The 13,164-nt window shown below is 36.5% G+C and overlaps 1 protein-coding gene across 4 annotated transcripts in view; it reads left to right on the top strand.

Moving 5' to 3' along the window:
• The window catches only part of LOC113509355 (protein Wnt-7b), an 85,988-nt gene that overhangs the window by 22,539 nt on the left and 50,285 nt on the right, over positions 1-13,164 (top strand). For 2 of the 4 annotated variants that reach the window (XM_052899476.1, XM_052899474.1), the window contains exon 2: positions 12,473-12,764. In XM_052899476.1, coding sequence (XP_052755436.1) covers positions 12,646-12,764 — 119 coding nt within the window. In that variant the 5' untranslated portion in view covers positions 12,473-12,645. Of the gene's footprint in view, positions 1-362; positions 509-12,472; positions 12,765-13,164 lie in introns of those variants that run through there. The other 2 variants (XM_052899475.1, XM_052899477.1) reach the window with 2 other exon arrangements.

The raw sequence follows: 13,164 nt of genomic DNA, 5'->3' as shown, positions 1-13,164 counted from the left end.
AGTTTCCAGGGGGACCGCGAAGAGGTTGACCTTTTTGAATATATTGCTAGCAGTGGGATTCTTTGTCTTCATTACTAACAATCCCTTTCGCCCCTGAAACCGCAGTTAGACTGGTGATGTTTTAAGTGTGACGCTGTTGCCCATTCCTTGCTCTCCCTTAACCGCCTCTTACGACACCCACGGGAAAGGAGGCCCAGTCTATGCCGGGACCACACGGCAATAGAACAGAACAGATGTACATCATCATCAGCATCATTTCAGCCATGATTCGTCTACTGCTGGACATAGGCCTCCCCTACAGACTGCCATAAAGAACAGTCCTGAGCCACCTGCATCCACTGACTCCCTGCAATGCATTTCAGGTCGTCACTCCATATAGTGGAGGGTTGTCCTACACTGCGTTTACCCGTACGTGGTCGTCACTCAAGAACCTTCCCCATCGGTTGTCCGTTCTTCGAGCTATGTGACCAGCCCATTGCCACTTCAGCTTGCTTATCCTTCGGGCCATGTCAGTATATATAGATGTACATACAGACAGATTAATATTAGTAAGATTTAGTAACTTTATAGCTAACTAACTTTATAGTGAAGCTATTTTCCACCAATCCATTCAGTCATGCTGAACTAATTTATTTGCACCAATTAAGGTGTGCTCACATTGCACTGGCTAGCTCAATACTTCTTTTTTTTTATTATTATTATTTTTATTATATAATTTGGCTCTTGGGCACAACAACCATCATCCCAGGTATCATGGGCGAAACAGTATACTCTGTTATGTGTATGGTACTGCACATGTCTATAGGCGACGGTTACCACTTTTCATCAGGTGGGCCATCAGCTTGTCTGCTATTCTAAGTTGTACAAAAAAAAAGGCATTAATAAAATTATACCTTTCAAAACTGGTACTCAGAATTTCAAAATAGGCATTTTCAAAGAAACACCATCGCCACTACGATACGTATACACCATTATTTCCCCATTCATGAAAGCCAGCGTCCATTAAACCAATTGGCACACTTCCTCGAGTCGGCGCTCGCAAGTAAATTAAATAATTAGACGGTACCGACTCCATTCAATTGTTTCTTCGCAATTCTATAAATAGACTCGACCGTACCGACGGACGATTAGATAAGATCCTTTATAGATATAAATAAACTATTGCACGTCAAGATGACAGAGTAAAAAAATAGATGGCAGAAAATTAAAGAGGTTTCTTCAGGGTCGGCAACGCACGCGTAATACCTCTGGTATTGCAGGTGTTCATAGGCTACGGTAACCACTTACCATCAGGTGGGCCGTATGCTTGTTTGCCACCTCAGTGGTATAACAAAAAACTATCTGGACGAGTGGCGGTCTTTCACCGTGCGTTTTTCAAGGCACTTTCTTCCACGCACAACCACTCTTTGGAATCAACTTCCAGCAGCAGTATTTCCGAACCGATACGACATCATAACCTTCAAGAAAAGAACATATTCCTTTTTAAAAGGCCGGCAGCACACCTGCAATGCCGTTGGTGTTGTGGGTGATCATGGGCGACGGTAGTCACTTACCATCAAGTGAGCTGCATGCTCGTTTGCCTCCTGCGTGCGTAAAAGTGCCTTGAAAAACGCACGGTGAAAGACCACCACTCGTCTAGATAGTTGGGATGGAACTTTAGTTTGTGGCGAGTTGTATGGTGCTGAAAGTTAGCAGCAGGTATCAATCTCTCCCCAAGATATACAGTGAACGCTCTATATAAGCAACTCATTTGAAGCAATTTCAATAAAAATGTTTCTTATTTCCAAATAAAAGAAGAAATAAAGTTGCTTATAGGGAAAAAAGGAGTATAAAAATACTTACCATTTGGAAAATATTTTTACTTATTTCTTTTACTAAGTTGAGTAGAATAAATAAAATATAAAGAATGTTGCTTATAGACAGGTTGCTTATATAGAGCGTTCACTGTATTAATGTCTTAATTCCTAGCACCCAATTCTCGCCTTAGTACTCTCTGTCTTTTTTTTTTATACGACTTAGAATAGTAAACAAGCTGACGGCCCACCTGATAAAAAGTGGTAACCGTCGCCTATAGACATGAGCAGTACCCTGGACATAACAGAGTATACTGTTTCGCCCATGATACCCCCCTTGCGTTGTCATTCCTGAGGACTCAGGTGTTATTCCTCTGTACTCTGTAAATTCACTGCCATATCCCACCCTTCAAACCGAAACACAGTCATACAAACACAACTGCTTCACGGTTGAAACACATATGGGACAGAGGTACCCAAGCAAACGACTTTTGTACAAAGTCTCCCTCTGGTAAATCCCTCTAGTGTTAAGGCAGATACTTGGTGAAAAATTGTGTAATCTTTAATCACGCGATCAATCTCTGGGTAAGACAATACGGGCGCTAGATTTACATGGCGGTGTATAATTTATACGCGGACGAGTTAACAAGCCGGCGTAAATCGTGGGCCCACTTACGACCCGTAGTTAAGCTGTAACCGGCGCGCCATACGATCAGACATATTTAACGTATTCCGCGAAATACGTGAATAATATAGTTTGTATTCCAACTATATTATTCATATATATTTACCATTTATTTGGTACTGAAATTTCTTTAGAACTTTGCCGTGTGGCCCCGGCATAGAATAGGCCACCCCTACCTTTCTCGTGGATGTCGTAAGAATCGACTAAGGAAGGGCGAGGCATAGGCAGCAGCGTCCCTTCTAAAATATCTCTAAAGCCTAACTTTTTTTTTTTATATACAACTTAGAATGGAAAACAAGCTGACGGCCCACCTGACGGAAAGTGGTAACCGTCGCCTATAGACAAGAGCAATACCGTGAACATAACAGAGTATACTGTTTCGCCCATGATACCCCCCCCCCCGCAACATTCCTGAGGACTTAGATGTTATTTCTCTGTACCCTGTATATTCAAACTGAAACACATCAATGCAAACAACGGTAAAAACACGAATGGGACAGAGGTGCCCAAGCAAACGATTTTTTTACAAAGTCTCCCTATTTTCTGTTGTAACTAATTTTTTTCTGGCAATAACAATTTCTGGCAATGACAATAAATGTTTTCTATTCTATTCTTCTTCTTAGTAGCATTCAAAAGAACGTTTAAAATTTGACATTTACAATAGATAGAAATTTAAATTTATGCAATTTATTTTATTTATTTATTTTATTTAAATAATTAGGCGCACATAACAGAAGTTTACAAATAACTTAAATTATAACATGCAAGTACATAATGTATTGGATCAGGTAAACTTGCCACTACATGTGCACACAGCATGATCCAATAATAAATGCGACTGCAACCAAGCCATTAGGTTGCAGCTATTAGTGAAAAAATTAAACATAAAAATAAACATAAAGAAAGTTAAATAAAAAACAAAACAAAATTATATAAGAAATTTCTTTTGAATTTAATAATAACTGTTAGTAATGTATTATTATGCTGTACTATTGTGAGATCATGTAGATTGCACGACAGTAACTGGTACTAGTATAAACCGTACATTAATTGAGTACACACCGCAAGCGTGTCGTGATGCTCAGTACGTGAGCACAATTCACCAGACGAACAAACAACCTTCTTCGCAATTTATGAAGCACTTTGTATCTGTCATATCATAACCTTGATTAAACCATACATTTCTATGGAAACACCAGCCAAAGAAACCTTTTACCTCATACAAGATCGAACGCGTAAAATGTTGTTTATTTAATCATATTCAATTATTAAATACTAGCGGCGCGTCCCGGCTTCGCACGGGTAGACATTTTTACAACATTTTAAAAAGTGGTTATTTTGACATAACGATAATAGTTGGACATATAGTGTCGCGAAGTTTAGTTGTAGTTATTGATATTTTCTTCAATATTGTAGAACATACTTTTGTTCTATCACCAATAGTTTTTGCAGTGCACGCGACGAAAGATATTTTGTAGCATTTTTCTTACACCTTGAGTTACGTTACTGAAGTTTTAGTAAGGATCCCTAATCTTTTCTAGCAATAAATATAACCTATGTTACTCGGGGTGAATGTAGTTTTCTAATGATAAAAGAATTTTTTAAATCGGCGAAGTAGTTTTTGAGTTTTTTCATTACAAACATACATACACACAAAAATCTTTCCTCTTTATAATATTAGTATAGATTGTATATTAAATCGTTTAATGTCGGCAATGTAAAAATATGTACAATAAAAATTTTACAATACAATAAAGCAGCTTCAATTGTTGAAAATTAAAAATTGGACCAATATAGAGTAAACTGTATCACTTGTAAAAACAATTATTACAATTGGTTCAAAATTAGTGACGTAATCACATAACACGGTTTTCTTCTTTAGGAAGTGCTTTAAAAATATTTACTATTTACAAGTGTTCAGTTTGCAAGTTCTGTTTGTATACAAAACTGCATTGAGACGTTGGTGCCTGACAGTGGCTCTTCTCACTCTGGCTGATGTATGGAGTATAGACATTGTGAACTATTATTTACTCCGTGACAGCGATATCTCGACAATACGATGATTCGTCTCTAAACAGAGAAGTGGTACAGTCATTCCCATGTGCTACTAAACAATTTTGAAAAACAATCATTTGTAGTTTAGCTCATAATTGATGATGATGATGAAAAACATCAATTATTAGCTAAGTTAAGAGTATTCAGTAATCTATTGGCTCAGTGGAGCAATAATAAGAAGCAATTCTCGGAATGCGTAAGTGAATTTCTGTAATTTCTCGTTTTGTTCCGCGGACACTGGAAAGCTATTACGGTTAATGTCAAGTACATTGCGTAGCTCCGCACACACATACACACACACACACGTCGCGTGATTTATACGCGCTTGGTTGGAATCGCCTGATCGTATGCTACAAACAACTATCGGATACATCCTAGAAATTTCCATGAGACTAGACTTGAAATGTTTTTAAAATATTTTTTTTTAAAACGCAGAGGCAAACGAGCATGCGGCTCACCTGATGGTAAGTGACTACCGCCGCTCATGATCACCCACAACACCAGCGGCATTGCAGATGTACTGCCGGCCAGTATAGGGTTATCTAATATATGGTTCACATGGTGATGAGTCAGCATTTTTTAATATTCAAGTATTTTAATGCTCGTTAAAAAAAATCTAATTCTGACTCGAAATCGAGCACTCGAACGAATATTATAAGAGATACGAATGTATGAGTATTTGAGTAGTCATCAAACAGATGAACTACTCAAATATTCATACCCGTATATAGTCTTTTTTTTTGCGACTTAAAATGGCAAACAAGCTGACAATCCACCTGATGACAAATGGTAACCTTCGCCTATTAACATGAGCAGTATCATGGACATAACAAAGTATACTGTTTCGCCCATGATACCTCCCATGCGTTGCCATTCCTGAGGACTCAGGTGTTATTCCTCTGTACCCTGTAAATTCACTGCCATATCCCACCTATCAAATCGAAACACAGCCATGCAAAGACAACTGCTTCACGGTAGAAACACGAATGGGACAGAGATGCCCCAGCAAACGAATTTTGTACTGTCTCCCTCTGGTATTAATAATATTTAAGTACATAAGTTAAATTCATTTTGCTGTACAGAAATAACCAGGCTACTATTGTTAAAATTATATATCGAATATAAAAATAATTAGTTTATTCTGAATTAACGCACCGAAACTACTCTACTGTCTACTCTACCTTTCTAGATAAAGTCTCTGTCTTTTTAGAGTCTACTCTACCTTTCTAGTCTAGTCTCTAGTTCTAGTCTCTATCTTTCTAGATATAGTCTCTGTCTTTCTAGAGTCTACTCTACCTTTTTGAAGTCTATTAAAAGTCTATTAAAAAGTATTATTATTTACATAAAATTTTGACAAAGAAGACTGAAGACTTATATTCGCTATAAAAGTTATTTTGTTTGTCTTTCGTATCTCGTTATTATCCTTGACAATACAAGTTTAACCATCTCTCGCTATATTCTCTTAAACTTATTACATTTCGTAAGTCCTTGCATTTTCACTTTCACTTCAAGTAGTTTTTTTTTACATCATTTCATTTTCGAATTCTATACGCTTTGTAAGTGAAGCATAATGAGTTGTGAATCGCTAAAGATGGTGTCCAAAATATTTACCTTATTAAGTCAAAGTAGAGATTACATTTAATTAAATACCAGATTACTTGTTGACATAGTACGACAAGCAAATTCACTCGCGGGCCCGTTAGTGAAATTGTAGTATGACTTTACAAAATAGCTGTATTGGATTATTTTTAGCCGACTTTAAAAAACGAGGTAGTAAATTAAATTCGATAACATTTTTGTTCATACATTTGTTACCTCACTCAAAAAAAAACAGATTTGGAAAATTCTTTTTTATCTGAAAATTATTTTACTTTGGATATTTTCATATCATAGAAATATCATTAAACCCTGTATTATTTAGTATTATTTAGTAACCTTCGACTATTCTGACACTTCCCTATGGTTGACTGAGAAAGAATGCTCTTAACTTTAAGTCCGCCATGTACACATATACATATGTACTAATGAATAAAATAAATAAATAAAATCTCTTTCTTAATTTGGTTAAATCAAAATAGCTAGTTTTGTTACGATTGATATAGTATTTTGATAAATAGATAGATAGATAGTTAGATAATTTATTTACATTACTTACAGCACACAAATAACAATACAAACATACACATAATACAAACATACACAGTAAAAAAGATAAAAGAATGAAAAAACAAAAAAAAAGCAAAATATATAAAACAGTAATTTCCTTCGTTCATGCATTTGTTTGTTTTTTTTTTTTACTTAGTGAAATAAATTAAGTACAGTTGACATCACGAGCCACGACGCACGCGTTAAGAGATGCTCAACACAAAATATGATCGTAGGAGCATTATGTGTGTAACCAACGATTTGCTGATTGATAATAAAACTGCATTGAACTCACTCGTAAACTGCAACTTTATAGGCTCGCTGTGAGAACCCTGGATTTGTACTGCTGAGACTCAATAAGAGAACGCGCGACACGGAAACTGTATTGATAGCAATATAGTAATTATTTTATACCATGACACAGATCTAACCTTCTTCTAGGTATAAATATGTCTTCAGCTATATTTTCCTTTACCATCATTATCACATCAGCTTTTAACAATCCACTGCTGAACATAAGCTAGGGGGGTTTAAGTAATTGCCATGCTTGGCAGGCGGATTAGCAACCGCAGTTAAGCTTTGGAGATGTTTTAGAGGGACGCTGCTACCCATCCCTCGCCCCCCCTTTATCGCTTACGACATCCACGGAAAAGAAAAGGGTGCTCTATTCTATTCCGGGACCACACGGGAAATTATATTTCCCATGCGTAAAACATATTTTTTGTATTTGGAAATTTTTTGTAATATGCATTTTTTTTAATTTGTTTAAGTATTTAATAAATCTCTGCTAATAGATTGTAAAAATATATGCTGTACGTAATGTTATTTCTACAGCGTAAATAAGATTAAATAAATAATATAAATAAAACAAACAATATTTTATTTCAAACACTAATACTGCTTTGAAATATAATAAATGTCCTTAGACTTACTACAGAGTTGCAAATTACTCATATGCAAAGCTACTACTACAGGCAACTGATAGTAATACTTGTATAAATAAATAAAAATATATGTTATATATATATACGAGTATATATAATGTAATATTTTTATTTTTTTAAATTCGTAATTCATACTAATGTATGTTGTTTTGTACTATCAGTCGCTTCTAAGACAATAGAAATCGCGTATCTACGCTCGCAATAAGCAATCTTGCTCCACAGAGAGAAATAACAGCTTTAATTGTTAGAAAATAACTTGCATATTGGTATATGCAACTAAACTAGGCTTTAGTTTGTAATTGGATTTTGTATAATATGGAAATCGGCTCACAATTCGAGACGTAGCTATGTAAATATATATAGTCACAATAGATATTTACAAATGGACTTATAAAAAAAAATATTCAGTAAATTTAATTGAATTGAAAAAAAAAATAAGATTGTCCTTTGAAAGTCTAAGTAAAAAATAAAAATAACATTCTCGTGAGCATAAATGTTGTTGTTGTTTTAAAATTCGTCCAAAATGGACAAGCAAAGAGTATAGCTTATACAGCCTAATCACAAGTTATGTGACCGTAAATATTTTTTTACAATACTTAGAATAGTACAGAAATCATGGCAGAAAGTTGTAACCATCGCCTGTAGACATGAATACATTGAGTAGATACTTCCGTTCATAAGCAGCACCGTGAACGCCACATCATACCTATGGTGATTGTCTTTATACCGCTATACCATCGAATATTGCCACATTTTATATTATCGTTTCTGTAGATTCAGTCGTCTCTTTAAAGGTCTTGTTGCATAGAATGCGCATCCTTCGATGCAAATACCATAGATAAGATAAAAGCTGGATGCACGCACAATTTACATCGACCTATGTATGTAGCTATCGAGATTTCTTTTATAAATGAAAATACTGTGAATATCGACTTTAAAAAAAAAAGGAAAAACCTGTTTAGTTTAGATTTATCAACAATAAACAAGGACTACATTAACTTCCTGTGTGGTCCCGTCATAGAATACGTCACCTCTTCCTTTCCCGTGGGCATCGTAAGGCGACTAAAGGAGGGTGAGGAATGGGCAGCAGTGTCCCTTTCAAAACATCTCCAAAGCTTAATTGCCATTCCGCCTGCCAAGCGTGGCAACTACTAGCAAAACCCCTAAGGTGAGGCTTGTGTTAGCAGTGAACAAGGCTGGTGTGATGATTTTGATCTATCGTTTATGAGAGACGAGAATTAACACAATTATATTATGGTTTGATTTACCTAAATAATAATATTAACTTTTGTCTCTTATAAAAAACTATATTGTTAATTTGTAACCAAAATAAACCCGAAACTTATTAACTACCAGGTTAAAAATGTTGTCGACTGAAAAAAATTCGAATAACAAGTTTTGTGCGTTATTTATTAAAAATTTCGTGATCAGCCCCAAGTAAGAAATAAAAACAGATCACTCCCTACAAGCATTTACAAGAGTTTGCAGGGTACAGAGGAATAACACCTGAGTCCTCAGAAATGGCAACGCATGGGAGGTATCATGGGTAAAACAGTATTCTCTATTATGCCCATGGTACTGCTCATGGGCCCGCAGCTTTCTAAGTTGCATAAAAAAAGCAGCGCCTGATTATATCCACCTGATATATGCAATTGAAAATGACAAACGATTTCATTAAACCATAGGCAATATAAAATATGACCATATGATATACACTGTACCCTTCGTGCGTTGCTATTCCTGAGCACTATGGCGTTATAACTCCATACCCTGTAATTTCACTGACACATCTTGTAATCCATATTTGCCATTATTGTAGTATAAAAAAAATATTCCCCAAACGTAAATACTAGTTTAGTGAGTAAACTGAGTTTCCAGCAAACGTATGGTGCTGTGACACATAACTCTTCACAATCAGGTATCCGTCTGTTGGCCTCTATCGTCGCACGTCGTGCATTTAGAGAAGATTATCGTACATCACCGCTCCGATTGCTTTACCATGCTATTCCTAGATGATACAGTGAGTTTATCTTACTGTATTAACTTTTAAACTTGCGCTGCATGTTTTATGTCTTATAAGAGATGAGAATGAATGCGATCATTAAACTATGAGAATTTAGATAGATAGATAAATAATTTATTTGCAAAGCAATTTAAAGACAGTCAACAATAAATAGTACAAATTTTGAAACATAAAATATAGATTACAGTAATACCTGTATGTGTGTGCCTCAGCAATGCAAAAAAGCTCAAAGCTCAATGAGGAATTTTCCTCAAAGAGCAAAACACTGATTTTCAGCAATGATCGCTGGAATGAGTCCAAAATGCAAACAAAAAAATATTGGTAACCAGGTTACGCCAGTAGGCCAGTGGTATATATTTTTACGACTTCCAATAGAGAATGGGTCTCAATTTGTATCTACTTCTATGTTAATTACATTATTCTTTCCGTAACCAATAAGGTTCAGTCTTGTCATATTTGATCGAATGAATGAGTATACTTTATTTGCATTATACAATATAGGAAATAAGCAAGGCAATTTACAAACACAACGATACAATTGTATAAGTACAGTAAGGCGGTCTTATTGCTGAGAGCAATCTTTTCAAGACAACCTTAGAGTAATGGGCTAATTGTTGTACAAGTAGGTATGATAGTACTATAATATATAGCCATATTTATTGATGTATGGTTCCTGAACTGGTTCCATTATTATGTGTGAGTGAAGCACTATTCGCGTGTTATCGTCTTTTAAGATATAAAGATCTTGAGTAACTGTAGCTAGTAATTGGAGGGAAGAGACTGTTAATAGTGAGAACTAGCGGCCCCATTGCTAGCAATTAGCGAGAAACTATCATTGTTAATTCCTGATGGATTCGACACTACGAGCTCATCTTCACTAGTCATCCCCCACTAATACCCCTCCCAGCGTATTCCAATAGCGCAGGTGAGGTCACTATTGAATTATCATTGAATAAAAAAACTAACTTTTTTATGCAACTTAGAATGGCAAACAAGCTTTCAGCCCACCTGATAGAAAACGGTGACCGTCGCCTATAGTCATGGACAGTACCGTGGACATAACAGAATATACTGTTTCACCCATGATACGCCCCATGCGTTGCCATTCCTGAGGACTCGGGTATTGTTCCTCTGTACCCTGTAAATTCACTGCTATATCCCACCCTTCAAACCGAAACACAGCCATGCAAACACAATTGCGTTGTGCTTCACGGTAGAAACACGAATGGGACAGAGGTGCTCAAGCAAAGGACTTTTGTACAAAGTCTCTCTCTGATAATCTGTAGCTAGCAATTTGTTGACACATCTTCAAACCCACAAATTCAACAATCAAGCTTGACAACAGAAAAATGTAATAAATTGCATAATTTAAATGTGTTATAAATTTAACCCTACTCAATTTATTACCTCGCAGTTTTAACACGAAATTGATGGCTTGTCAAAAATTAGCACTGTTTAAAGTTGATGAGGCAACACGTTGCGTCAGTTGTGAGCGATATGACACAGAGCCGTAGTCGATCTCGAGTCGTTACTACAAGTCTATTTCAAGATCTTTTACTGCACCTATGACACAATACTACTGAGCGAGCGAACCGTGCGGTAGTTTGCTTAGAAATTAATACGTAATCAATACGGGATTAAATCTTATAGGTGGCAATTTTTTCTCAAAATAAGTACTAATAAATGCCTATTTTCTTTTAATGAATGGTAATAGAACAGTAATTCCGCTTGCACTATCGATATATACTGACCAGTGATGGATGATAAATGAGGATGAAGCAGGTCAGTTAGAGTGACGAATACAACAATAAATCAATCACGATGGTTTCTTGGGGAAACCGCGAGGAGATTGATCTGATAGGGTTTATTGCTAGCAATGGGGTTGCCAATCCTCATTACTAATAATCTCTTTTCCCACCAATAAATAAGTGCCTAACAATCACACCAATTGCCTATATAGTAGCTATATAGTATCCTTGAGCTATGATACCATGTGTTGTGAGGAACCAGACATAGAACATCGAAGGGCATAACCCAGATTCGAGACTCTGTTATGTCCATGGTACTGCTCATGTCTATAGGCGACGGTTACCACTTTCCATCAGGTGGACCGTCAGCTTGTTTGCCATTCTAAGTTGTATAAAAAAAAAGTTTTAACTGTCCACTGCTGAACATAAGCCTCTCCCTTGTGGGGTCTTGCCAGTAGTTGCCACGCTTGGCAGGGGATTTTGCAACCGCAGTTAGGCTTGGAGATATTTTAAATTTCTACTGCCCATCCCTTGTTTACCCTTAGTCGTCTTTTACGACACTCACATGAAAGCAAGATGTGGCATTGTCTATGCCGGGACCACACAGCAGTACATAATAAACTCGATTGTATTAAAACTAAATAGAAATATATAACTTCATATTCGGATGTTCCAAAGAAAGACTTTGAAAGTGATGCAGATCACCTTTTTCCCATTCGTGTTTCTGCCGGTGAACAACTGTGCTTGTATTTCGGTATAAAAGATATGGCAGTGAAGTCACATCTTCATCCTGAGGAATGGCAACACATAAGCGTATCACAGTTCCGTATGATCTTGGTCTTGTTCACGTCTATAGGAAATAGTTTCATGTTTCTTTCTTACTTTTTTTCTCAGTATTGTTTTGTTTCAAAAACAAACATAGTTTGCAAATATTTAAAAGACCGGCAACGAACAAGCAACTCCTCTCGTGTGCAGGTGTTCATAGGCGACGATAGCCGCTTTCCATCAGGTGGGCCGTCTACTCGTTTGCCTTCTTAACAACCAAATATGTATTTATACTTATTATTTTTTTGTTACAGATTCAATGTATGACAATGCCAAAGCTTAACGATAAACGTCCATCGTCGCTATCGCTACATCGTTGATCTCTTGTCGTTCACAACCCAGCGCTGGGAATAGAACTCTGGTGCGAGTAGTGTCGATGGGAATGTGTTCAAAATGATCGTCATCGAAACAATTAGGATGTGAAGCCATGGTGGAATGGGTGCGTCGCGCGAGCACACCGCTACGCGCGTCCACGGCCACACTCAACTCGCCACGCGGCCACGAGGGGGCGCTGCTGTCGTTAATATTTCTTCTACTGTACGTCAGGTAAGAATTTATAATCTAATTATACAGGGTGAAATTTAAAGCCTTTCCTGTAATGAAACTGAATATTTTTTTTCCCAATACAACATTTTAAACAATAATCCTTACTAAATATTATAAATGTAAAAGTGATTGTTTGTTACGGCAGCGTTTTTTTTTTTATTTTTTCATCGGATTAAGTCCCGATTTTTTATTTAAAGTATGTGTAAACAACGCGTTTCAAATTTTCGAATTATTTTGTTTAATTCCGCTACCATTAGTATTTGTGCGACTGCCAACACTCGAAGATTGACCATCACTATTGCTACCTGAAGTTCCACAACTTTCAATATTAGCCATTAATCTCCGACTACCATTTTGTTCACGCGCGTTTTGCATCACATGTTTCACCTCTAAACGAGGC

The sequence above is a fragment of the Galleria mellonella genome, unplaced genomic scaffold, assembly GCF_026898425.1.
Source record: "Galleria mellonella isolate WM207_F2 unplaced genomic scaffold, CSIRO_AGI_GalMel_v1 utg571, whole genome shotgun sequence".
Taxonomy (NCBI): Eukaryota; Metazoa; Arthropoda; class Insecta; order Lepidoptera; family Pyralidae; genus Galleria; species Galleria mellonella.
The sequence above is the reverse complement of the archived record's forward strand: the minus strand, read 5'-3'. Positions and strand labels throughout refer to the sequence as shown.